At 40.6% G+C, this 24,076-nt stretch overlaps 1 protein-coding gene and 1 long non-coding RNA gene across 2 annotated transcripts in view; both read right to left on the reverse strand.

Annotated features, from left to right (window-relative positions):
- Positions 1-24,076, reverse strand: part of LOC106028053 (liprin-alpha-1-like) — a 72,304-nt gene that overhangs the window by 28,177 nt on the left and 20,051 nt on the right. Inside the window, exons 6-9 of the mRNA XM_063230352.1 lie at positions 21,685-21,836; positions 20,475-20,647; positions 20,017-20,084; positions 4,759-4,862 (exon numbers count right to left, since the gene is read on the reverse strand). Coding sequence (XP_063086422.1) covers positions 4,759-4,862; positions 20,017-20,084; positions 20,475-20,647; positions 21,685-21,836 — 497 coding nt within the window. The remainder of the gene's footprint in view (positions 1-4,758; positions 4,863-20,016; positions 20,085-20,474; positions 20,648-21,684; positions 21,837-24,076) is intronic.
- On the reverse strand, positions 12,799-17,327 carry LOC134471393 (uncharacterized). The gene is made up of 4 exons (XR_010040852.1): positions 16,969-17,327; positions 15,449-16,072; positions 13,929-14,552; positions 12,799-13,032 (listed from the first exon to the last, which is right to left on the reverse strand). It is a non-coding gene; the product is annotated as an uncharacterized LOC134471393 (long non-coding RNA).

Raw genomic sequence — 24,076 nt, forward strand, 5'->3', positions numbered from 1 at the left:
TGAATAAAATAAAAAACAAAAGACTCATTATAATATGAAAAACTTCATATATAAGTTAGCTATGAAATAAAAGACAGACAATAGAAGAAAAAAGTTATTGTAACTCAGCATGGAAAATATATCTAAAGGAATACTTCGACTTAGTACAACTGTGTTCCATCTTTTATATGTGTTTTGGCTTATAGTCTGGTATGTTTGATATATATATATAATATATATTGATATTGATATATATATCTTATATATATATATATATATTTCTTTTTAATAGTCTTATTTTTAATCTGTATACATGACAAGGGTTTATAAGAGAAATGCATGAATGGGATTCTGGCAAAATACAAGGATGGTGGAAAATAAAGAATAGAAATGTGTCATGGACATGTATCAACTCCCAAGAACCAACATGATTATTATGTACTGCAAACACATACCAATAGAAGTTTAAAAAAAAAGGCAGTCATGAATTCAGAGAAGACAACTAAAATGAGTGAGATTTCATAAATTTCCAGCAGAAAGGGTTCCTAGGGATTCGAGTGCAACGCTAGTGTCAGGGCCTTTGCACTCTGAGTTCCACACAGTACTAGCTTCACTGAGAAGTGGACACCTGATGTTTCCCATATACAAATTTATCCAAGAACCCACCAACTTTCACCTTTTCTCAAGACCAGTGTGCCCATCTTACCTTAGGCTTTCAAACTTTCCCTACTGTCAAGTTCAAATTGTACCTCTTAGACATTACATACTGTCTGATTTTGTTGCAGAAAGCTTTTTGATTGATATTTTATTAATCATCTCACTAGGAAAATGTCTCAACCTATCTAGTTCACTTATAACTCTAGTTTTGGGTGTGATCAGCTTACACAACCAATCCTGCATCAGAGAAGTGTACATACTTCCCTGATATGTTGGTGCCTGTGCTCCCCTATGCAAAATCATTCGGAACAGTATATATTATTTTCAGAATCTATCTTTATGTGGACCTAGGGATGGTATGTCAAGCCAGTACGCTCTCACTTATACTCCACTCCTCAGCCCCTTAAGATTTAGTAGAGGATTATAGTTCAATAATACACTGTAAAGTAGAGATCCAATCTCAGATAAAATGTAAAATTATATCACGGTAAATGCTTCTGGAGGACCACTTGTGTAAACAATAGAAGTCACCACAGTGACCTTAATTATAGCTTATTTAGGACTTGTGTCCATGTTTTAAAACATATACATGCACATATATAATTCTATCAAACTGAGAAAAAGCCACACGGTGCATGAACAACTGTAACAGTCATTTGACAGTTGAGAAAACTGAAGCCTAAGCTAAATAACTTTGTCAGACAGCTAACTAGAGAATTAACCAGGATTCAGCGGCCAAAGCTCAAATGGCCAAGCCTAACTATTACCCATTCTATCATCTAGAGAGACAACTCTGCAAAGGAAGACTGAGAATACACATGTGAGTTCAGTCAAAGTTTCTGAATGTCCTCTGTTCTCCAGACATGATGGCTTAAAACAGGCTTTAGGTCAATGGAGGCAAACCTATGGCATGCATGTTGCAGCAAGCTCTTTGTACCACTGAAAGCTCTATCACTGCTTTAGGTTCATCTTTCAAAAGACAATGTATTTACAATAGCTAGAAATTACACTTAAAATCAGGTAACAATGATGGTTAACTCAGAAAACTGTTTCATGAGATGGAGAAATAACAAAAAGCTTACTTTTTTTGAAGTTGATGATTTTTTTCATCCTTTCCTTCCAATTTGCTAAGTTGGAAGGCATCCTGACATGAGTTTTCCGTTTCAGAAACAACAGCTACAAAAAAGAAGAAAAGCCCCCAAATTTAGAGTAAATTAACATGGCAAAGTTATATGTTTCACAAATAGGAAGAAGATTCTGCAGGTAGAGAGCTGAATAATTTCTGAAGGGTAAGCTTCCGAGCAAACACATATAAATGTTCAAGAGTATAAATTAGCATATAAGAGGGTTATTCATTCACGCCAAATGAATTTCCACTGCTCTGCTTTGTTTCACACGTGGGCAGACTGGGCTGTCAGGAGAACGCTCAGCCATGACTCCTCGTGGGCACTGGACACCGGCAGCAGGCACATAGGAAAAATCTCAGGCTCTCCCAATCCCAGCAGTTAGGACAGCTGCCTAAAACCGGCCCACCTTGTCTTGGTGATTCTTTGCCAGTTTGTCCAGGCAGAACCTTTTTCTTTTTGCCAAACAAACGACCAGTGGAGGACTTGATGCTCTTCTTCTTTGGGGCTTTGTGGAGCGCGTCCTGCCTGCTGTCACTGGTACTGGGATTGTTCACAGGACCTTCCTGGGAGCCTGTTGAGCTTCAAAGAAATAAAATGGATTTTTACCACCCTCTTCCCAGCTCCACAGTCCATTCACACGTACAAGAACAGTCTGCATTTTTAATATTCCTACCTTCAACTTCCTAAAAAACGTTTCGAGTCTCTTACACACAGTACAATATGCATTGTAATGCAGGGTCCCAGTAATGCTTCCACAGACCTGTGTCTGGAAAGCCAAGATTCTGATGTGCTCCCTGCTCAGACAAGGCCTATACTCTAGCCTGCCTTGTTTGGACACATAAGGGAACACCCTCTGCAGGGGCCTTGCTCAGGCACTGAGGGATGCACTCAGTCAACAGGAAAGAAAACAAGGTCTCAGAAGCCTGACTGTAATTGTAACTTATTTAGGAATTGTGTCCATGTTATAAAACATATACATGCACATATATAATTCTATTGAACTGAAAAACAGCCACATGATGTATGAACAACTGTAACTGCCATTTGACAGTTGAGAAAACTGAAGCACAGGATAAGTAACTTTGTCAGAGACACACAGCTAACTAGAGAATTAACCAGGATTCAGCGGCCAAAGCTCAAATGGCCAAGCCTAACTATTACCCATTCTATTATCCTGGGAGAACACTCTGAAAAGGTAGACTAAGAATACATGTGTGAATTCAGTCAAGACTTCCTAATGTCCTCTGTTCTCCAGACATGATGGCTTAAAACAGGCTTTAGGTCAGTGGAGGCAAACCTATGGCGTGCATGCTGCAGCAAGCTCTTTGTATCACTGAAAGCTCTATCACTGCTTTAGGTTCATCTTTCAAAAGACAATGTATTTACATAGCTAGAAATTACACTTACAATCAGCTAAGAATGACTGTTAACTCAGAAAACTGTTTCATGAGATGGAGAAATAACAAAAAGCTTACTGTTTTTGAAGTTGATGATTTTTTTCATCCTTTCCTCCCAATTTGCTAAGTTGGAAGGCATCCTGAGGTGAGTTTTCTGTTTCAGAAACAACAGCTACAAAAAAGAAGAAAATTCACCAAATTTAGAGTAAATTAACATGGCAAAGTTATATGTTTCACAAATAGGAAGAAGATTCTGCAGGTAGAGAGCTGAATCATTTCTGAAGGGTAAGCTTCCGAGCAAACACATATAAATGTTCAAGCGTATAAATTAGCATATAAGAGGGTTATTCATTCACGCCAAATGAATGTCCACTGCTCTGCTCTGGTTCACATGTGGGCAGACTGGGCTGTCTGGAGAATGCTCAGCCATGATTCCTTGTGGGCACTGGACACCTGTGGCAGGTACATAGGAAAAAGCGCATGCTCTCCCAATCCCAGCAGTTAGGACAGCTGCCTAAAACCGGCCCACCTTGTCTTGGTGATTCTTTGCCAGTTTGTCCAGGCGGACCCTTTTCCTTTTTGCCAAACAAACGACCAGTGGAGGACTTGATGCTCTTCTTCTTTGGGGCTTTGTGGAGCGCGTCCTGCCTGCTGTCACTGGTACTGGGATTGTTCACAGGACCTTCCTGGGAGCCTGTTGAGCTTCAAAGAAATAAAATGGATTTTTACCACCCTCTTCCCAGATCCACAGTCCATTCACACGTACAAGAACAGTCTGCATTTTTAATATTCCTACCTTCAACTTCCTAAAAAACATTTCAAGTCTCTTACACACAGTACAATATGCATTGTGATGCAGGGTCCCAGTAATGCTTCCACAGACCTGTGTCTGGAAAGCCAAGATTCTGATGTGCTCCCTGCTCAGAGCAGGCCTGTACTCTAGCCTGCCTTGTTTGGACACATAAGGGAACACCCTCTGCAGGGGCCTTGCTCAGGCACTGAGGGATGCACTCAGTCAACAGGAAAGAAAACAAGGTCTCAGAAGCCTGACTGTAATTGTAACTTATTTAGGAATTGTGTCCATGTTATAAAACATATACATGCACATATATAATTCTATTGAACTGAAAAACAGCCACATGATGTATGAACAACTGTAACTGCCATTTGACAGTTGAGAAAACTGAAGCACAGGATAAGTAACTTTGTCAGAGACACACAGCTAACTAGAGAATTAACCAGGATTCAGCGGCCAGAGCTCAAATGGCCAAGCCTAACTATTACCCATTCTATCATCCTGGGAGAACACTCTGAAAAGGTAGACTGAGAATACATGTGTGAATTCAGTCAAGATTTCCAAATGTCCTCTGTTCACCAGACATGATGGCTTAAAACAGGCTTTAGGTCAATGGAGGCAAACCTATGGTGTGCATGCTGCAGCAAGCTCTTTGTATCACTGGAAGCTCTATCACTGCTTTAGGTTCATCTTTCAAAAGACAATGTATTTACATAGCTAGAAATTACACTTACAATCAGCTAAGAATGACTGTTAACTCAGAAAACTGTTTCATGAGATGGAGAAATAACAAAAAGCTTACTGTTTTTGAAGTTGACGATTTTTTTCATCCTTTCCTCCCAATTTGCTAAGTTGGAAGGCATCCTGAGATGAGTTTTCGGCTTCAGAAACAACAGCTACAAAAAAGAAGAAAATTCCCCAAATTTAGAGTAAATTAACATGGCAAAGTTATACGTTTCACAAATAGGAAGAAGATTCTGCAGGTAGAGAGCTGAATAATTTCTGAAGGGTAAGCTTCTGAGCAAACACATATAAATGTTCAAGCGTATAAATTAGCATATAAGAGGGTTATTCATTCACGCCAAATGAATGTCCACTGCTCTGCTCTGGTTCACATGTGGGCAGACTGGGCTGTCTGGAGAATGCTCAGCCATGATTCCTTGTGGGCACTGGACACCTGTGGCAGGTACATAGGAAAAAGGGCATGTTCTCCCAATCCCAGCAGTTAGGACAGCTGCCTAAAACCGGCCCACCTTGTCTTGGTGATTCTTTGCCAGTTTGTCCAGGCGAACCCTTTTCCTTTTTGCCAAACAAACGACCAGTGGAGGACTTGATGCTCTTCTTCTTTAGAGCTTTGTGGAGTGGGTCCTCCCTGCTGTCACTGCTGCTGGGAACGCTCACAGGACCATCCTGGGAGCCTGTTGAGCTTGAAGGAAAGAAAATGGACTTTTACCACCCTCTTCACAGCTCCACAGTCCATTCACATGTACAAGAAAAGTGTGCATTTTTAATATTCCTACCTTCAACTTCCTAAAGAATTTTTCAACTCTCTTACACACAATACAATATTCATTGTGATTCAGGGTCCCAGTAATGCTTCCACAGACCAGTGTCTGGAAAGCCAAGATTCTGATGTGCTCCCTGCTCAGAGCAGGCCTGTACTCTAGCCTGCTTGGTTTGGACACATAAGGGAACACCCTCTGCAGGGGCCTTGCTCAGGCACTGAGGGATGCACTCAGTCAACAGGAAAGAGAACAAGGTCTCAGAAGCCTGACTATAATTGTAACATATTTAGGACCTGTGTCCATGTTTTAAAACATATACGTGCACATATATAATTCTATTGAACTGAAAAACAGCCACATGATGTATGAACAACTGTAACTGCCATTTGACAGTTGAGAAAACTGAAGCACAGGATAAGTAACTTTGTCAGAGACACACAGCTACCTAGAGAATTAACCAGGATTCAGCGGCCAGAGTTCAAATGTCTAAGCCTAACTTTTAACCACTCTGTCCACTAGGGAGATGTGGGGGATGAGGTGTCACTTTGTAGGCCCAACCCCCTCTAACCTGCAATTTATAATAGCCGCCCTGGTATGCGAGAAGGAGGTAGAATAGGAATGCCTGTTTTCAGTGAGCCCTCACCCTCTGGAATCTATACTGTGAGCTGGCTTTGTTTTGTAGAAGTCTTGAGAAAGTGGCTGGCCACCCTTTGTGACACTAACAGCAGACAAATTAACAACATTCTTGAGCTAATAAATTTCTTCCTGGGCTAGAGAGGTTATGAGAACTGGTTGTGATTATTTACCTCACTTAGATAGCTTTAGAATAAACATTGTAGTCTGTCACGTTGTAGCTTGCCACAAAGAATGCGTTTTCACTACTTAATTATCTGGGCTCTGTGAACTGATCGGGTTTACTATATATGAATCCTAAAATAAAGATTGTGCGTGCAGTGCAGTGCAGTGTAACGCGGTGCAGACAGCAAAGGTGTCTCTCCTGTCTTTCTTTTCCAAGCGCTGTACCCCCCGTGTCCCGACAAGGCGTGCGTGTGTGTTTACCTTGCCCGGAGTTCAGAGTGCCCTAGACACTCACGACAAGTGGCGCCCGAATTCAGGGACTCCGAAGGTCGCTTAGGAAGGTAAGTATAATTTTATTACGGGGAAATGGGACAATCTGCTTCTTCTCCTTTCTTAAAAATTCTTAAACATTTATTATCTATATATGGCATATCGCTCAGGTCAGCTGACTTGGATATGTGTATTGATACAATTAAAGAATATAATCCTTGGTTTCCAGATGAAGGAACTTTGGATGTAGAAGTATGGAGGAAGGCAAGTGTTAGTATAGAAAGGGCTATGCAACAGGAGGAAAAGATTCCTTTACGTTTTTGGGCTATTTGGTCGGTTGTGTACTCTTTATTAAAAGCTATGGAAGATGAACATATTGTAGAAAATCTTCAACTAGAAATTAAGCCAGTTATTCAGGAATTGCCCCTCACAGAGGAGGAGCAGAATGTAGTTCAAAATGACGCTATCGCTTTAAGTAGTGAAAAGGCGTCCAAACTAAAAGTAAAATCCACTACAGCTGACTCAGCTTTAGCTGCCGCAGCAAGATCAAATTATGACAATCGCCCAATTTTACAGGCTATACAACATTTAACACAAGAGGTGAAACAACTCTCCGTTAAGCAAAACCCGCCTATAGTTCCCTCTGCACCTCCTCCATCTAACCCTAATTGGAGTAAAGCCAAGCTAGCTTTGGCTGATCTACCAAAATTAGGGGATTCTGATGAGGAAAAGCCTGCCTTTGCTTTCCCTGTAATCAGGCCACAGCCAATAGATGGAGAGGCAGTTCCCCCTAGATGGGAAGCATTTAATATGGATGATTTAGCAAAATTAAAAAAGGCTGTAACCCTTTATGGCCCTCAGGCTCATTACACTAGAGAATTAATAACATCGGTAACAGATCAGTATGGTAATCTTGCTCCTTATGATTGGAAAGCCTTGGCCAAAATTCTTTTAAAGGAGCCAGAATATTTACAGTGGCACATGTGGTTTATGGAAGGTTGTGCGAAAAAGGCAAGACAAAAATGCTGATATAGTGATAGAAATGTTTTAAAAGATATTTTAAAAACTTTACCTCAATATTTTTCTCCGTTTAGACTTGTAATAGCACAGGATAAAATTCAAAAGGAAGAAGTTAGTCATTATTTGGGATATATTCTTACTAGACAAAAGGTGATTCCACAAAAAATGTCTATTAGGAGAGATAAGTTATCCACTTTAAATGATTTTCAAAAATTATTAGGGGATATTAATTGGCTTCGTCCCACACTAGGTATCCCTACCCATGCATTACAACATTTGTTTGCTACTCTACAGGGCTCTTCAGATCCATCCAGCCCTCGTTCTTTAACAGCAAAAGCAGAGCAAAAATTACAGTTTGTAGAACAACGAATTAAGGATGCATTTTTAATTAGGATTGATCCTAAATTGCCTCTAACTTTATATATTATTAATACTTTTCAATATCCCTCTGCAGTTTTAGGTCAAAATGCTATGCCAGTAGAATGGGTATTCACTAAAACTAAACAATCTAAAAATGTTATGCCTTATATTGACATGGTTACAGCTTTAATTATAAATGGTAGAGCTCGTTCTATAACTTTGATAGGAGAAGATATAAACAATATAGTTATCCCTTTAACTAAGGAACAATGGGAATATTTGTTGTCAATTACTGAAACCTTACAAATTGCTTTAGCAGATTTCATGAGAACTTTTTCATATCATTTTCCTAAAAGTAAATTATGGGATTTTTTTAGACGTCAACAATTTGTGGTTAATACCTTATTAGCTGTACAGCCAATTCCACAAGCTTTGACTATATTTACAGATGAATCTAAAAATAAAGCTGCATATTGGACTCAAAAATCTTACTGGGTACGTCAGACAAATTTTAACTCTGTACAACAAAATGAACTTTTTGCTATATTGCAAGTGTTTTTAGATTTTCATAACCAACCTATTAATATTATAGCCGATTCGGCCTATTCGGTTGGAGTAGTGACAAATATCTATTCAGCTGTGTTATATTCTAATAAGCCTGCTTTATTGTCTTTATTTCAAAATTTACAAATACATGTTCAAAAAAGAAATCATTCTTATTTTATTACTCATTTACGTTCTCATTCTCAGTTACCCGGACCATTAGTATCAGGTAACAATGCAGTGGATTCCTTAGTTATGTTCACCACACCCGTTAAAGAACATCAATTTAATCATGCAAATGCAGGACATTTGCATCTTAAATATAAGATACCTTTTACAAAAGCTAAACAGATTGTAAAAGCTTGCCCTATTTGTAGACCATTACATTTAAGAATTATTCCCGCAGGTGTCAACCCTCGAGGAATTCAACCTAATGAGTTATGGCAAATGGATATTACACATGTACCTTCTTTTGGTCGGCTTTCTTATGTACATGTAGTTATTGATACCTATTCTTCATTTCTATGGGCTACTGCTCAACAGGGAGAATCCACTAAAAATGTTATTGTACATTTATTGGAGACTTTTACAGTTATGGAAATTCCTTCTAAAATCAAAACAGATAATAGACCTGCTTATACTAGCAAAACATTTAAACAATTTTGCGATCTCCATAATATTATTCATATTACAGGGATTGAATATAACCCCCAGGGTCAAGCTATTGTTAAAAGAGCACATGGCACTCTTAAGTTACAAATTAAAAAATTAAAAAGGAGGAGTCAGGAGGATATTCAGATACCAATACTGTTTAAATTGCAAAACAGTCCAAAAACATTACTGCATCAAGCATTGTTTATTTTAAATTTTCTCAATTTACCACAAGGTGAAATATTAACTAGAGCTGAAAAACATTTTGAACAGCAACAACAGCCCTTTGTGATTAATGAACCTATTTGGACTAAAACAGCTCCAGAGGCTGAATGGGAGAGGGGCACATTGCTCTATAAGGGGAAAGGTTTTGGTTATATCTCCACAGAAAATGGAATTCAGCAGTGGGTCCCTGGACGATGGATCAGGATCCGCGCCTCCAGACCCTGTTCGCCAGCCCCGGAGACAACTCCCCAAGGAACCGGAACCGTGCCTTCAGAAGCGAGCGCGAAACCAGCTAGAGGCTGAGGATGCTGAGCTTGTTCCTATCGCAGCCATGGCCAGATTAAAGCTAAGAAAATCCCGCCGCTCACAGCGACCAAATTTAAATCCCCTCCCTACATGGGGACAATTAAAGAAATTGACCATAGAAGGGCAACGGCTTGTCCTTCAAGCAGGAAAGCCTTTAAACCCTGAAAACTTGTTTTTAGCTTTATGTGCCTTGCTCACTGTTGCGTCGGGGACTGAGGTACCTCCACATTCGTACTGGGCATATATTCCAAATCCCCCTTTATTAGAACCTGTAAAATGGGGAACTAGTGATATTTTACTTTATACCACACCTAGAGAAATTTTGTCAGCACCGTGGGCTGATTTAACCCCCCACAATCAAGATGATGGGACATTATTCAATTTTACTTATTATGGTAATCAAAGGCCTATTTGCATTGGGGAACCGCCTTGCATCCCTCTGGGATGGCAGTATTGGATTCAACATGGAATAAAAGCAGGCAACAAAAGAACAAGGCTTCAAGCCTTGGCTGCTCAAACCTTTAATGTTACCTGGAGAAATTTAACAGCACCTGATACAAATACATTTCCTGTATGCCCTGAATTCACTTATAAAAATATTTCTTATAATCCCATAATTTGGCAACTATGTATGGGAAAATTTGCTAAAAATATTGATGGGTATATTATTTGGGGACCATTTGAAAAATTCGTTAATGGATGTGCTGAATGAAATGAGACAAGATGTAATCTCTCTGTTGTGTATAGTCTTCCAGATCCAAAGAAAATAACTGACAGAGCTCCTATATTTCATCAAAAGACGGCTCTCTTGTGGTGGGGAGATGGTGGAATCGCTAACCCTGCTGTTGCAGCCGAAGAATACCCTCATCACCTTCAAAATCATATTTGGAAGATCCCAGCGGCTATGCAACCTGTAACCTTGTACAATGTTTCATATTCAGGGACTAGTCGATCTGTATCTACTAATTATAATTTTACTAGGTTTAAAATATATAATATTACTGTTTGTGCACCTCTGCCTTATGTCTTTTTAGTGGGAACTTTTAATTTTACACATTTTTCTTGTACTTGTTTAAATTGTCAATTGTTTACATGCTTAAATAGCACACTAAATTTCACTAAGCCTTATACAGTTATGCTGTTACAACAAAAAACTCATATTTGGTTGCCTATAAATTTAACTCGACCATGGTCTCAAGACCCGGTAATTTCTGTTACTACTGAATTTTTTAAACATCTGTTAAAACGTACAAAAAGATTTATTGGAATAGTGGTTGCTGTACTGTTAAGTCTGATAACTGTAGCCTCCCTAGCAGCAGTCTCAGAAATAGCTTTACAAACCTCTTTGCAAAAAAAACATGTTGTAGAATTATGGCATGAAAATTCTCATGAACTTTGGTTAACTCAGTGGCAGATAAACGCCAGACTACAACAACAAATAGACCTCCTTAAACAAACAGTTGAATGGATGGGTAGAAAAATATTGGCTCTTCAGCATCAAGTGTTTTTAAAATGTGATTGGAATTCAACTACTTTCTGTATAACCCAATGACCTTATAATCAAACAGAACATAAATGGGAAATGATTAGAATGTATCTAAATAAAAACACCTCTGCCCAGGAGGAAATAAAATCTTTGCATAATCAAATTGACAAGGATTTTGCAAAGCAAAATGATGATAAATCCCTAGCACAATTCGCGCAATTGCTTGCTCAATCTTTGAAAGGATTAGATTCCAAAGGAATCTGGCAGAGCATAACCGACACTTTTAGTGGCATGGGACTTAGTTTAATTATAGTTCTCATTGCCATAGTTCTTGTGTATTTTTACTGCATAAGACGAAATACTATTAATAACCTGATCTTATGGAAATTGTTGTTAAAAAATAAAAAGGAAGGAAGTGTGGGGGATGAGGTGTCACTTTGTAGGCCCAACCCCCTCTAACCTGCAATTTACAATAGCCGCCCTGGTATGCGAGAAGGAGGTAGAATAGGAATGCCTGTTCTCAGTGAGCCCTCACCCTCTGGAATCCATACTGTGAGCTGGCTTTGTTTTGCAGAAGTCTTGAGAAAGTGGCTGGCCACCCTTTGTGACACTAACAGCAGACAAATTAACAACATTCTTGAGCTAATAAATTTCTTCCTGGGCTAGAGAGGTTATGAGAACTGGTTGTGATTATTTACCTCACTTAGATAGCTTTAGAATAAACATTGTAGTCTGTCACGTTGTAGCTTGCCACAAAGAATGCCTTTTCACTACTTAATTATCTGGGCTCTGTGAACTGATCGGGTTTACTATATATGAATCCTAAAATAAAGATTGTGCGTGCAGTGCAGTGCAGTGTAACGCGGTGCAGACAGCAAAGGTGTCTCTCCTGTCTTTCTTTTCCAAGCGCTGTACCCCCCGTGTCCCGACAAGGCGTGCGTGTGTGTTTACCTTGCCCGGAGTTCAGAGTGCCCTAGACACTCACGACAGGGAGACAAGTCTGAAAAGGGAGACTGAGAATAAATGTGTGAGTTAAGTCAAAATTTCCAAATGTCCTTGGTTCTCCAGACATGATGGCTTAAAACAGCCTTTAGGTCAATGGAGGCAAACCTATGGCGTGCATGCTGCAGCAAGCTCTTTGTATCACTGAAAGCTCTATCACTGCTTTAGATTCATCTTTCAAAAGACAATGTATTTACATAGCTAGAAATTACACTTAAAATCAGCTAAGAATGACTGTTAACTCAGAAAACTGTTTCATGAGATGGAGGAATAACAAAAAGCTTACTGTTTTTGAAGTTGATGATTTTTTTCATCTTTTCCTCCCAGTTTGCTAAGTTGGAAGGCATCCTGAGATGAGTTTGGTGTTTCAGAAACAACAGCTACAAAAAAGAAGAAAAGCCCCCAAATTTAGAGTAAATTAACATGGCAAAGTTATATGTTTCACAAATAGGAAGAAGATTCTGCAGGTAGAGAGCTGAATAATTTCTGAAGGGTAAGCTTCCGAGCAAACACATATAAATGTTCAAGAGTATAAATTAGCATATAAGAGGGTTATTCATTCAAGCCAAATGAATTTCCACTGCTCTGCTTTGTTTCACATGTGGGCAAACTGGGCTGTCAGGAGAATGCTCAGCCATGACTCCTCGTGGGCACTGGACACCGGCAGCAGGCACATAGGAAAAATCTCAGGCTCTCCCAATCCCAGCAGTTAGGACAGCTGCCTAAAACCGGCCCACCTTGTCTTGGTGATTCTTTGCCAGTTTGTCCAGGCAGAACCTTTTTCTTTTTGCCAAACAAACGACCAGTGGAGGACTTGATGCTCTTCTTCTTTGGGGCTTTGTGGAGCGCGTCCTGCCTGCTGTCACTGGTACTGGGATTGTTCACAGGACCTTCCTGGGAGCCTGTTGAGCTTCAAAGAAATAAAATGGATTTTTACCGCCCTCTTCCCAACTCCACAGTCCATTCACACGTACAAGAACAGTCTGCATTTTTAATATTCCTACCTTCAACTTCCTAAAAAACGTTTCGAGTCTCTTACACACAGTACAATATGCATTGTGATGCAGGGTCCCAGTAATGCTTCCACAGACCTGTGTCTGGAAAGCCAAGATTCTGATGTGCTCCCTGCTCAGACAAGGCCTATACTCTAGCCTGCCTTGTTTGGACACATAAGGGAACACCCTCTGCAGGGGCCTTGCTCAGGCACTGAGGAATGCACTCAGTCAACAGGAAAGAAAACAAGGTCTCAGAAGCCTGACTGTAATTGTAACTTATTTAGGAATTGTGTCCATGTTATAAAACATATACATGCACATATATAATTCTATTGAACTGAAAAACAGCCACATGATGTATGAACAACTGTAACTGCCATTTGACAGTTGAGAAAACTGAAGCACAGGATAAGTAACTTTGTCAGAGACACACAGCTAACTAGAGAATTAACCAGGATTCAGCAGCCAGAGCTCAAATGGCCAAGCCTAACTATTACCCATTCTATTATCCTGGGAGAACACTCTGAAAAGGTAGACTAAGAATACATGTGTGAATTCAGTCAAGACTTCCTAATGTCCTCTGTTCTCCAGACATGATGGCTTAAAACAGGCTTTAGGTCAGTGGAGGCAAACCTATGGCGTGCATGCTGCAGCAAGCTCTTTGTATCACTGAAAGCTCTATCACTGCTTTAGGTTCATCTTTCAAAAGACAATGTATTTACATAGCTAGAAATTACACTTACAATCAGCTAAGAATGACTGTTAACTCAGAAAACTGTTTCATGAGATGGAGAAATAACAAAAAGCTTACTGTTTTTGAAGTTGATGATTTTTTTCATCCTTTCCTCCCAATTTGCTAAGTTGGAAGGCATCCTGAGATGAGTTTTCTGTTTCAGAAACAACAGCTACAAAAAAGAAGAAAATTCACCAAATTTAGAGTAAATTAACATGGCAAAGTTATATGTTTCACAAATAGGAAGAAGATTCTGCAGGTAGAGAGCTGAATCATTTCTGAAGGGTAAGCTTCCGAGCAAACACATATAAATGTTCAAGCGTATAAATTAGCATATAAGAGGGTTATTCATTCACGCCAAATGAATGTCCACTGCTCTGCTCTGGTTCACATGTGGGCAGACTGGGCTGTCTGGAGAATGCTCAGCCATGATTCCTTGTGGGCACTGGACACCTGTGGCAGGTACATAGGAAAAAGCGCATGCTCTCCCAATCCCAGCAGTTAGGACAGCTGCCTAAAACCGGCCCACCTTGTCTTGGTGATTCTTTGCCAGTTTGTCCAGGCGGACCCTTTTCCTTTTTGCCAAACAAACGACCAGTGGAGGACTTGATGCTCTTCTTCTTTGGGGCTTTGTGGAGCGCGTCCTGCCTGCTGTCACTGGTACTGGGATTGTTCACAGGACCTTCCTGGGAGCCTGTTGAGCTTCAAAGAAATAAAATGGATTTTTACCACCCTCTTCCCAGCTCCACAGTCCATTCACACGTACAAGAACAGTCTGCATTTTTAATATTCCTACCTTCAACTTCCTAAAAAACGTTTCAAGTCTCTTACACACAGTACAATATGCATTGTGATGCAGGGTCCCAGTAATGCTTCCACAGACCTGTGTCTGGAAAGCCAAGATTCTGATGTGCTCCCTGCTCAGAGCAGGCCTGTACTCTAGCCTGCCTTGTTTGGACACATAAGGGAACACCCTCTGCAGGGGCCTTGCTCAGGCACTGAGGGATGCACTCAGTCAACAGGAAAGAAAACAAGGTCTCAGAAGCCTGACTGTAACTGTAACTTATTTAGGAATTGTGTCCATGTTATAAAACATATACATGCACATATATAATTCTATTGAACTGAAAAACAGCCACATGATGTATGAACAACTGTAACTGCCATTTGACAGTTGAGAAAACTGAAGCACAGGATAAGTAACTTTGTCAGAGACACACAGCTAACTAGAGAATTAACCAGGATTCAGCAGCCAGAGCTCAAATGGCCAAGCCTAACTATTACCCATTCTATCATCCTGGGAGAACACTCTGAAAAGGTAGACTGAGAATACATGTGTGAATTCAGTCAAGATTTCCAAATGTCCTCTGTTCACCAGACATGATGGCTTAAAACAGGCTTTAGGTCAATGGAGGCAAACCTATGGTGTGCATGCTGCAACAAGCTCTTTGTATCACTGGAAGCTCTATCACTGCTTTAGGTTCATCTTTCAAAAGACAATGTATTTACATAGCTAGAAATTACACTTACAATCAGCTAAGAATGACTGTTAACTCAGAAAACTGTTTCATGAGATGGAGAAATAACAAAAAGCTTACTGTTTTTGAAGTTGACGATTTTTTTCATCCTTTCCTCCCAATTTGCTAAGTTGGAAGGCATCCTGAGATGAGTTTTCTGTTTCAGAAACAACAGCTACAAAAAAGAAGAAAATTCCCCAAATTTAGAGTAAATTAACATGGCAAAGTTATACGTTTCACAAATAGGAAGAAGATTCTGCAGGTAGAGAGCTGAATAATTTCTGAAGGGTAAGCTTCTGAGCAAACACATATAAATGTTCAAGCGTATAAATTAGCATATAAGAGGGTTATTCATTCACGCCAAATGAATGTCCACTGCTCTGCTCTGGTTCACATGTGGGCAGACTGGGCTGTCTTGAGAATGCTCAGCCATGATTCCTTGTGGGCACTGGACACCTGTGGCAGGTACATAGGAAAAAGGGCATGTTCTCCCAATCCCAGCAGTTAGGACAGCTGCCTAAAACCGGCCCACCTTGTCTTGGTGATTCTTTGCCAGTTTGTCCAGGCGAACCCTTTTCCTTTTTGCCAAACAAATGACCAGTGGAGGACTTGATGCTCTTCTTCTTTAGAGCTTTGTGGAGTGGGTCCTCCCTGCTGTCACTGCTGCTGGGAACGCTCACAGGACCATCCTGGGAGCCTGTTGAGCTTGAAGGAAAGAAAATGGACTTTTACCACCCTCTTCACAGCTCCACAGTCCATTCACATGTACAAGAAAAGTGTGCATTTTTAATATTCCTACCTTCAACTTCCTAAAGAATTTTTCAACTCTCTTACACACAATACAATATTCATTGTGATTCAGGGTCCCAGTAATGCTTCCACAGACCAGTGTCTGGAAAGCCAAGATTCTGATGTGCTCCCTGCTCAGAGCAGGCCTGTACTCTAGCCTGCTTGGTTTGGACACATAAGGGAACACCCTCTGCAGGGGCCTTGCTCAGGCACTGAGGGATGCACTCAGTCAACAGGAAAGAGAACAAGGTCTCAGAAGCCTGACTATAATTGTAACATATTTAGGACCTGTGTCCATGTTTTAAAACATATACGTGCACATATATAATTCTATTGAACTGAAAAACAGCCACATGATGTATGAACAACTGTAACTGCCATTTGACAGTTGAGAAAACTGAAGCACAGGATAAGTAACTTTGTCAGAGACACACAGCTACCTAGAGAATTAACCAGGATTCAGCGGCCAGAGTTCAAATGTCTAAGCCTAACTCTTAACCACTCTGTCCACTAGGGAGACAAGTCTGAAAAGGGAGACTGAGAATAAATGTGTGAGTTAAGTCAAAATTTCCAAATGTCCTTGGTTCTCCAGACATGATGGCTTAAAACAGCCTTTAGGTCAATGGAGGCAAACCTATGGCGTGCATGCTGCAGCAAGCTCTTTGTATCACTGAAAGCTCTATCACTGCTTTAGATTCATCTTTCAAAAGACAATGTATTTACATAGCTAGAAATTACACTTAAAATCAGCTAAGAATGACTGTTAACTCAGAAAACTGTTTCATGAGATGGAGAAATAACGAAAAGCTTACTGTTTTTGAAGTTGATGATTTTTTTCATCTTTTCCTCCCAGTTTGCTAAGTTGGAAGGCATCCTGAGATGAGTTTGGTGTTTCAGAAACAACAGCTACAAAAAAGAAGAAAAGCCCCCAAATTTAGAGTAAATTAACATGGCAAAGTTATATGTTTCACAAATAGGAAGAAGATTCTGCAGGTAGAGAGCTGAATAATTTCTGAAGGGTAAGCTTCCGAGCAAACACATATAAATGTTCAAGAGTATAAATTAGCATATAAGAGGGTTATTCATTCAAGCCAAATGAATTTCCACTGCTCTGCTTTGTTTCACATGTGGGCAAACTGGGCTGTCAGGAGAACGCTCAGCCATGACTCCTCGTGGGCACTGGACACCGGCAGCAGGCACATAGGAAAAATCTCAGGCTCTCCCAATCCCAGCAGTTAGGACAGCTGCCTAAAACCGGCCCACCTTGTCTTGGTGATTCTTTGCCAGTTTTTCCAGGCAGAACCTTTTTCTTTTTGCCAAACAAACGACCAGTGGAGGACTTGATGCTCTTCTTCTTTGGGGCTTTGTGGAGCGCATCCTGCCTGCTGTCACTGGTACTGGGATTGTTCACAGGACCTTCCTGGGAGCCTGTTGAGCTTCAAAGAAATAAAATGGATTTTTACCACCCTCTTCCCAGCTCCACAGTCCATTCACACGTACAAGAACAGTCTGCATTTTTAATATTCCTACCTTCAACTTCCTAAAAAACATTTCGAGTCTCTTACACACAGTACAATATGCATTGTGATGCAGGGTCCCAGTAATGCTTCCACAGACCTGTGTCTGGAAAGCCAAGATTCTGATGTGCTCCCTGCTCAGAGAAGGCCTATACTCTAGCCTGCCTTGTTTGGACACATAAGGGAACACCCTCTGCAGGGGCCTTGCTCAGGCACTGAGGGATGCACTCAGTCAACAGGAAAGAAAACAAGGTCTCAGAAGCCTGACTGTAATTGTAACTTATTTAGGAATTGTGTCCATGTTATAAAACATATACATGCACATATATAATTCTATTGAACTGAAAAACAGCCACATGATGTATGAACAACTGTAACTGCCATTTGACAGTTGAGAAAACTGAAGCACAGGATAAGTAACTTTGTCAGAGACACACAGCTAACTAGAGAATTAACCAGGATTCAGCGGCCAGAGCTCAAATGGCCAAGCCTAACCATTACCCATTCTATTATCCTGGGAGAACACTCTGAAAAGGTAGACTAAGAATACATGTGTGAATTCAGTCAAGACTTCCTAATGTCCTCTGTTCTCCAGACATGATGGCTTAAAACAGGCTTTAGGTCAGTGGAGGCAAACCTATGGCGTGCATGCTGCAGCAAGCTCTTTGTATCACTGAAAGCTCTATCACTGCTTTAGGTTCATCTTTCAAAAGACAATGTATTTACATAGCTAGAAATTACACTTACAATCAGCTAAGAATGACTGTTAACTCAGAAAACTGTTTCATGAGATGGAGAAATAACAAAAAGCTTACTGTTTTTGAAGTTGATGATTTTTTTCATCCTTTCCTCCCAATTTGCTAAGTTGGAAGGCATCCTGAGATGAGTTTTCTGTTTCAGAAACAACAGCTACAAAAAAGAAGAAAATTCACCAAATTTAGAGTAAATTAACATGGCAAAGTTATATGTTTCACAAATAGGAAGAAGATTCTGCAGGTAGAGAGCTGAATCATTTCTGAAGGGTAAGCTTCCGAGCAAACACATATAAATGTTCAAGCGTATAAATTAGCATATAAGAGGGTTATTCATTCACGCCAAATGAATGTCCACTGCTCTGCTCTGGTTCACATGTGGGCAGACTGGGCTGTCTGGAGAATGCTCAGCCATGATTCCTTGTGGGCACTGGACACCTGTGGCAGGTACATAGGAAAAAGCGCATGCTCTCCCAATCCCAGCAGTTAGGACAGCTGCCTAAAACCGGCCCACCTTGTCTTGGTGATTCTTTGCCAGTTTGTCCAGGCGGACCCTTTTCCTTTTTGCCAAACAAACGACCAGTGGAGGACTTGATGCTCTTCTTCTTTGGGGCTTTGTGGAGCGCGTCCTGCCTGCTGTCACTGGTACTGGGATTGTTCACAGGACCTTCCTGGGAGCCTGTTGAGCTTCAAAGAAATAAAATGGATTTTTACCACCCTCTTCCCAGCTCCACAGTCCATCCACACGTACAAGAACAGTCTGCATTTTTAATATTCCTACCTTCAACTTCCTAAAAAACATTTCGAGTCTCTTACACACAGTACAATATGCATTGTGATGCAGGGTCCCAGTAATGCTTCCACAGACCTGTGTCTGGAAAGCCAAGATTCTGATGTGCTCCCTGCTCAGAGCAGGCCTGTACTCTAGCCTGCCTTGTTGGGACACATAAGGGAACACCCTCTGCAGGGGCCTTGCTCAGGCACTGAGGGATGCACTCAGTCAACAGGAAAGAAAACAAGGTCTCAGAAGCCTGACTGTAATTGTAACTTATTTAGGAATTGTGTCCATGTTATAAAACATATACATGCACATATATAATTCTATTGAACTGAAAAACAGCCACATGATGTATGAACAACTGTAACTGCCATTTGGCAGTTGAGAAAACTGAAGCACAGGATAAGTAACTTTGTCAGAGACACACAGCTAACTAGAGAATTAACCAGGATTCAGCGGCCAGAGCTCAAATGGCCAAGCCTAACTATTACCCATTCTATCATCCTGGGAGACAACTCTGAAAAGGTAGACTGAGAATACATGTGTGAGTTCAGTCCAAATTTCCAAATGTCCTCTGTTCTCCAGACATGATGGCTTAAAACAGGCTTTAAGTCAATGGAGGCAAACCTATGGCGTGCATGCTGCAGCAAGCTCTTTGTATCACTGAAAGCTCTATCACTGCTTTAGGTTCATCTTTCAAAAGACAATGTATTTACATAGCTAGAAATTACACTTAAAATCAGCTAACAATTACTGTTAACTCAGAAACCTGTTTCATGAGATGGAGAAATAACAAAAAGCTTACTTTTTTTGAAATTTTTGATTTTTTTCAGCCTTTCCTCCCAATTTGCTAAGTCGGAACGCATCCTGAGATGAGGTTTCTGTTTCAGAAAGAACAGCTATTAAAAAATCAGAAAAGCCCCCAAATTTACAGTAAATTAACATGGCAAAGTTATATGTTTCACAAATAGGTTGAAGGTTCTGCAGGTAGAGAGCTAAATAATTTCTGAAGTGTAAGCTTCCAAGCAAACACATACAAATGTTCAAGAGTGTAAAGTAGCACTTATGAGGGTTATTCATTCATGCCAAATGAATGTCCACTGCTCTGCTTTGGTTCACACATGGGCAGACTGAGAAAGCAGACTGGGCTTTTCTGGAGAACCCTCAGCCATGACTCCACGTGGGCACTGCGCACCTGCGGCAGGCACACAGGACAAAGTTCACGTTCTCCCATTCCCAGCAGTTAGGACAGCTGCCAAAACCCCACCCACCTTGTCCTGGTGATTCTTTGCCAGTTTGTCCAGGCCGACCCTTTTCCTTTTTGCCAAACATACGACCAATGGAGGACTTGATGCCCTTCTTCTTTGGGGCTTTGTGGGGCGAGTCCTGCCTGCTGTCACTGCTACTGGGATTGCTCACAGGACCATCCTGGGCACTTTTTGATCTTGAAGGAAAGAAAATGGACTTTTATCACATGCCCTCTTTAGAACTCCACAGTCCACTCACATGTACCAAAACAGTCTGCATTTTTAATATTCCTACTTCAACTCCCTGAAGATCCTTTCCAGTCTCTTACCCACAGCACACTATGCATAGCAATGCAGGGTCCCAGTAATGCTTCCACAGACCTATGTCTGGAAAGCCAAGATTCTGATGTTGCTCCCTGCTCAGAGGAGGCCTGTACTCTAGCCTGCCTGGTTTGGACATCTAAGGGAACACCCTCTGCAGGGGCCTTGCTCAGCCAGTGAGGTTTACACTCAGCCCTCAGGAAAGAGAACAAGGTCTCAGAAGCCAGAAGAACTGGAATTCCACCTTCCCTCTCAGCAGCTCCTGCAGGCTGGTTCCTTGGATCCTGCTCTCCTGCAAAGTGAGAGCTGTACTATCTCTCAGGACACTGTGGAGACAAATGTGCCTGCTTGATCATACTGCCTGGTATGGAACAAAAGCTTCTAAGAGGAAGTGTGGAAAACAACAGTCTATAAGTAACCAAGCCTTCATGGCCTCCTGATGGAACATGCTTCCTAAAGGGATAGGGACAATGTGGGACTCTCAAGAGCTTAGAAGACCCAGAGTGTGGGAGGGTACCTGAGAGGCACCGATTGTCCACAGAATAGCATGATCCAGAACCTGCCACATCCGTGTGGCAAATTCTTCACCAGGAATAGAAAGAAAGTTCTTAAAAGAAGTGAGTGTGTGGGATCTGAAGAAATGGAGCTTTTCTCTCAAGTGCTAATTTCAAATAATTCCTATTCTTTCTAAACTTTGCCCAAACAGATGGCCTTTTCCACTGGATGTCACTACAGCCGCAGAACAGGAGAACACATTGTAGGTCTAACGTTTAAATAATCACAACCAAATGAGCTTGCTGAGAATTCTTTAAAAACTTGGTTTTTCTCACAGGAAAAGATTAATAGATGTTCTTAAAAACTAAGACAAGCAGGTTTCTCAGGGGTCTGGTGGCCTACGAGACCTGCTCCTTACTTTTGCATGTCCCTGATGTCCTCGTGGCTGACTATTTGCAACGCCCCTGTGTGCAGCCTGTCTAGCTGAAGGGACTTCGGAGAGGAGAGAGGGGAAGTTTCACATTTTATCGTTGTCTTGTCATCTCGTTCTTCTTCTCTGCAAGCTAGCAACTGAGGAGGGAAAAAACAACATCAGCTAACAGTACATTATAAGAAAACACATCACATAGGCTTTAAATAACATAAACTGACTCAAAACCTATTAGCTAAACTTTCTACCTGTCCTGAGAAGTCTCATTTTAATTGAATGCCAACCTGAAGGCCTGTTTGTCTGGGGGAAATGGACCACATAGCAGAGAGAGAGCAGGGCAGGTTGACCTATAGCCTTCCTTCATGGAAGCCCCGGGAAGCCCAGGGACAGCATCACCCCCCCTTCAAGATTCTGTTCTCTGTACAACCTCAGGTACCTCTGAGGATAGTTACTGAGGGACAGTGAAGTCCTAAACGAAGCCTGTTCACTGCACTTTATCACTTCAGGTTAACAAAGTTACTCTCATTACTGAAGAGCCTGTGACACATATCTTCAGTTACTGATGTCACTCAAAGGAACACTAGTGGGGGCCGAAGCTTCAGGGAAACTGTCAATACTTTTACCTCTAGCAAGAAACAAGACAAGGACAGCATGAGCGAAGACCCAAATATGCATGTGTGTGGCTTCTGTTTCTCACTGTGTGGACCAAATGTTATGAGCAGAAGCATTTGCATGCAGCCTAAAACCCTCCTTCCATGTGGCTTCATAAAATAATCCTGGGTTTTGGGTTTGCATATTATCTTTTTTTGAAGTCCTGCAATGTCTCCAATGTTTTGCTTTTATTGGTTTTGTTCTTTAATGTTTTCAGTTTTATTATAACTGATGATATAGGCAATTCTTTTTAAGATAGCAAGAGGCATTATGGTAACCAATGATCATCATCACTTTGTCTTCCGTTTTTATATTATGTACTATATCCATTCTTTTGATTTGACTGACTCTGTTTTGTTATGTCACATTGGATTTTATTCTCTTCAAATAGAAAGTAATAAGAACTGTGGGAGTAATAAAACCCAAAATGTATAATTGTCATAGTAAAAAAGAGAGGAAAAGAAAGTGCTCTAAAGGATATAATTGCATGTATATTTAAGTGTATAAGATAGATAACCATATTGCTAAGTTTTTGTGGGATCATTGAACAGAATTGTTTGTAGTCTCACAGTTTGAATGTCTACTTTATATGCTTTAATTTTGTAATCTGAACAACCATTTCTAAGATGACAGTATGTAATCTATTAACTAGTGACTTCCTACTGTTTATTTTTTTTTTGAAATTCTGTATCACTTGTATCCTTTTTCTGTTTTTTTTTTCTTTTTCTCCTTAAATAAAAAAATAATAATAATCCTGGGTATATTATTAAAAGAGGGTCACGCAGACCCTGGGATTTCTTTTAGGGGATGGCCCATGAGTATGCCTATGTGTTGAGGAAGGCAGGACTGTGGAAATAGTGCATATGTGAACTCTTTCAGGGTCTGGTTAGGCCCTGTTTAGAAGGTTGTTATTTTCAGGTTTTGAAGCAGGACTAGATTTCATGAAACATTCATGGTGAACAACAAGTGGTGAATAGTTAATTTATTTATCTGTACAATGGTATAAAGGATACAGATTCCATTATAGTCCTGTAGCAGCTCACTGAAGACCACCTAGACTAGTGTGAGCTGAGAGCATTTAGGATATAATTTTTTTTTTGTCTTTTTCCTTTTTATTGGTGCTGGGGATCGAACTCACGACTGCCTGCTTACAAGGCAGGCGTTTATGCTGCTGAGCTAAACTTCCAGCCCGCTAGGATATAATCTTAACAGATAAACAGATAAATTCTGTATCTTTCTCTCTTTTTTTTGAGATAAGGTTTCATTATACAGTTCTGGCTGGCCATGAACTCACATGATAGCCCAGGCTGGCTTCAAACTCCAGCAGTCCTCCCTTATCAGCCTCCTGAGTGCTGGGATTACAGGCATATATCACCTTGTCTGGCTCTCATTTCTAATTGTAGTAACAAAACAAAAGACTGTCGGGGGCTGGGGTAACCAGAGCTCACTTACTTAGCTTGTTTGAGGCCCTGTGTTTAACCGCCAGCAATCTCATCTCTAAAAAAGTCCATCAAGCTTGAAATCAACAACATGAATCATAAAAGTTCAAAAAAACTTTTTGGGAGGGAAAAAGAAGTCAAACTTAGGACATTGTTTGCCAGGCATCATTTAAATTTCACGTTAAAATAATCATTTGTTAAAGTAGAAAAGAAAAAAGAAGAGGTAAGGCACTATACGTATGCTCCACCCACAAAAAGAGATTTTTTTTTATTTATTTAAGGAGAAAAGA

The sequence above is a fragment of the Cavia porcellus genome, unplaced genomic scaffold (assembly GCF_034190915.1).
Source record: "Cavia porcellus strain 051 isolate PalLab524CR breed Dunkin Hartley unplaced genomic scaffold, mCavPor4.1 scaffold_18, whole genome shotgun sequence".
In the NCBI taxonomy this organism is placed as follows: domain Eukaryota; kingdom Metazoa; phylum Chordata; class Mammalia; order Rodentia; family Caviidae; genus Cavia; species Cavia porcellus.